This window comes from Dendronephthya gigantea, unplaced genomic scaffold (genome assembly GCF_004324835.1).
Source record: "Dendronephthya gigantea isolate DGI-Jeju-01 unplaced genomic scaffold, DenGig_1.0 000066F, whole genome shotgun sequence".
Lineage (NCBI taxonomy): Eukaryota > Metazoa > Cnidaria > Anthozoa > Malacalcyonacea > Nephtheidae > Dendronephthya > Dendronephthya gigantea.
In genome coordinates this window covers 1,049,617-1,052,148 of record NW_021163076.1, presented here as the reverse complement: position 1 = coordinate 1,052,148, position 2,532 = coordinate 1,049,617, and the positions used below count along the sequence as shown (strand labels likewise).

Below are 2,532 nucleotides of genomic sequence, written 5' to 3'. Positions count from 1 at the left end.
AAGTTATTCATATAAATAGGTATAGGCTGTATAGCCCACTAACATTTATAGTCACAAAAACCTTGTTTTGGTTGTATATTTATAATAAAGTGAAATAACCGTGATGACTGAAAAAAAGGAAATCACTGCAAGTCTGCAATGACTGTAGTTGTATTCTTCTACCTAGTCTTCTACATAATGTTGTAAAGTCGTAAACAACATTAACTTGAACATATATACCATCCTGTAAAAGTAAAAGGTTCACCCAACTTGCAACTGCCAGGTGCACCCTTAGGAATCTAGCTAACTGAAACACTGACATCAGGTGCGCTATATTGCGAATGCGAATTTCCCCTCGGGTGTGCTCTTGCCACGTTCTGCAAACTGGGTAGCAGCAATGTTAGTAGTGTAAACAGCAACATATCAGAGCAGTCAGAGGACTCAGAGCAGACTGGGACTTCCTTAAGCATGTTATTAGATAACCTAATGTCCAGAATGGAGAGAGAATTGGAAAGACTCTCGCAAGTGGTGGAAGTGTCTTTTTCCGAGGAAAGTAGGAACGTAATCTCATTCTTGCCAAGCACTGGTGGAAGACCCGCGTTTAACATTACTAAAACTCAGATTGAATTACTACGAGAGACTGGGATGAACTGGAAAGCTGTGGCAGGTTTCCTTGGTGTGTCGGAGAGAACTCTTCACAGAAGAAGAATCGAGTATGGCATTGAGTCTACTTTTTCTGAAATAACGAACCATGAGTTGGACCAGTTGATTAGAGAAATTTTGCTGTTAACTCCTTACAGTGGTGAATGTTATGTTAAAGGGAGCCTGAAAGGAAGGGGTGTGAATGTTCAAAGGTCAAGGATACAAGAAAGTCTTCAAAGGATTGATGGAATTGGAAGAGGAATGCGCAGAAGATATGCAATTTGTCGTAGAGTATATAGTGTTCCACATGCTAACTCATTGTGGCATATAGACTCTAACCACAAGCTAATATCATGGCGATTCGTAATACATGGGTGTATAGATGGCTTCAGTCGAACAGTGATATACTTAACATTCTGCACAAATAACAGAGCAGAAACTGTCTTAAATTTGTTTGAAAGAGGAGTTCAACAGTTTGGTCTGCCCTCTCGAGTGAGAGGTGATCGTGGAGTAGAAAATGTAGATGTGGCAAGATTCATGATTGCCAACGGAGGGTCAGACAGAGGAAGCTTTATTGCTGGACGTAGTGTCCACAACCAACGAATAGAAAGGTTGTGGGCAGAAGTTAACAGAGTACTGTCTTCCCCATACAAAGATATTTACCAGTTTCTTAAAGAAAGAACGTTGCTTGATTCTCTTAATGAAGTGCATTTATTTGCCCTCCACTTTGTTTATCTTCCACGAACAAATGCATCCTTAACAGAGTTTGCTTGTCAGTGGAATCACCATGGATTGCGAACAATGAATCACCAAACGCCATTAACGTTATGGCAAACAGATATGATAAACCTTTCTGAAGAATCACCTCTTGTTAACTTTGAGGAATATGGAATTGATTATGATGGTCCTGTACCTGATATTGTTACTGATAATAAAATTGTAGTACCTAATTCAGAGGTAGTTCTTACAGAAGAAGAACTCCTTCATTTGGAAAGTACAGTAAATCCGCTTGACAATGATGGGAATAATGGAATTGACTACTTCTTGAGGGTACTTGATATTGTTAATGGGTTCACAACATCAAGATGATCAAGTTGTAGTGTTTAAAATGTACGATGTACAACATACAATGTAAGTGTGAACAGTGGACATAGTTCACAGATTTAATTCACCTTAATTATGTAATTATTTTATGGATATAACGAAAGACAACATTTACTAATTTAAACTATTTAAATGATGCCAACAGCAAATATTAATATATATTACATGAATAATAACAGGATGCAATGTGCATAAAAACCATAGAATCCATAGCTTTCTGAATATAATATATAACAAGTTGCATAAAAACCATACTTTTTAACATTGAATGTCAATTATGTCTTCTCTAAAACATGGTCAGAAGTTTGATAATTAAACGATATCAAAGGACCATGCTTGTTCCTCTCTCATAATGTTAGCAAATTCTTTAGCCATATCCGTGTAGGACTCATAGGTTGTGGGAAGTTCTAATAGGGGACCACAGGTGTGTACCACTGGATGACGTGCTTTTCCACTAAGATTGTTGAAGGTTATTTCAATTTCTGAGAAACAGATGACATCACTTCCGGTCACAAAGTGTAACAATCTTTCTAGTTTTCTTCCTTCTAATGATTTAATGTACCTTTTCAGGTGGTTAAGAGTTTGTATCTCTACATCATTTGATGGGCTGCTTTTGAACAATTTTATGACCTTCTTTGCTGTCGGATTCCTACTTTCATAGAATTCAGATAGTGCATCAGGAGTTTGGAAAGCAGGATCAGTTTGGAGCTCGTGGAGTATTGTAGTCCAGCAGTTCACAATATATCTAGGCTTTTGCACCAGTTCTTGATGTGCCAACTCATAAATAATTGATTCGATGTTTTCTTT

General features: G+C 37.5%; 1 protein-coding gene across 1 annotated transcript; it reads left to right on the top strand.

Annotated features, from left to right (window-relative positions):
* The first annotated feature begins 1,137 nt into the window (after positions 1-1,137).
* Positions 1,138-1,710, top strand: LOC114530807. Its single transcript, XM_028552422.1, has one exon. It carries the CDS (start codon positions 1,159-1,161, stop codon positions 1,708-1,710), a length of 552 nt encoding a protein of 183 aa, XP_028408223.1. The 5' UTR covers positions 1,138-1,158.
* Positions 1,711-2,532: the final 822 nt, after the last annotated feature.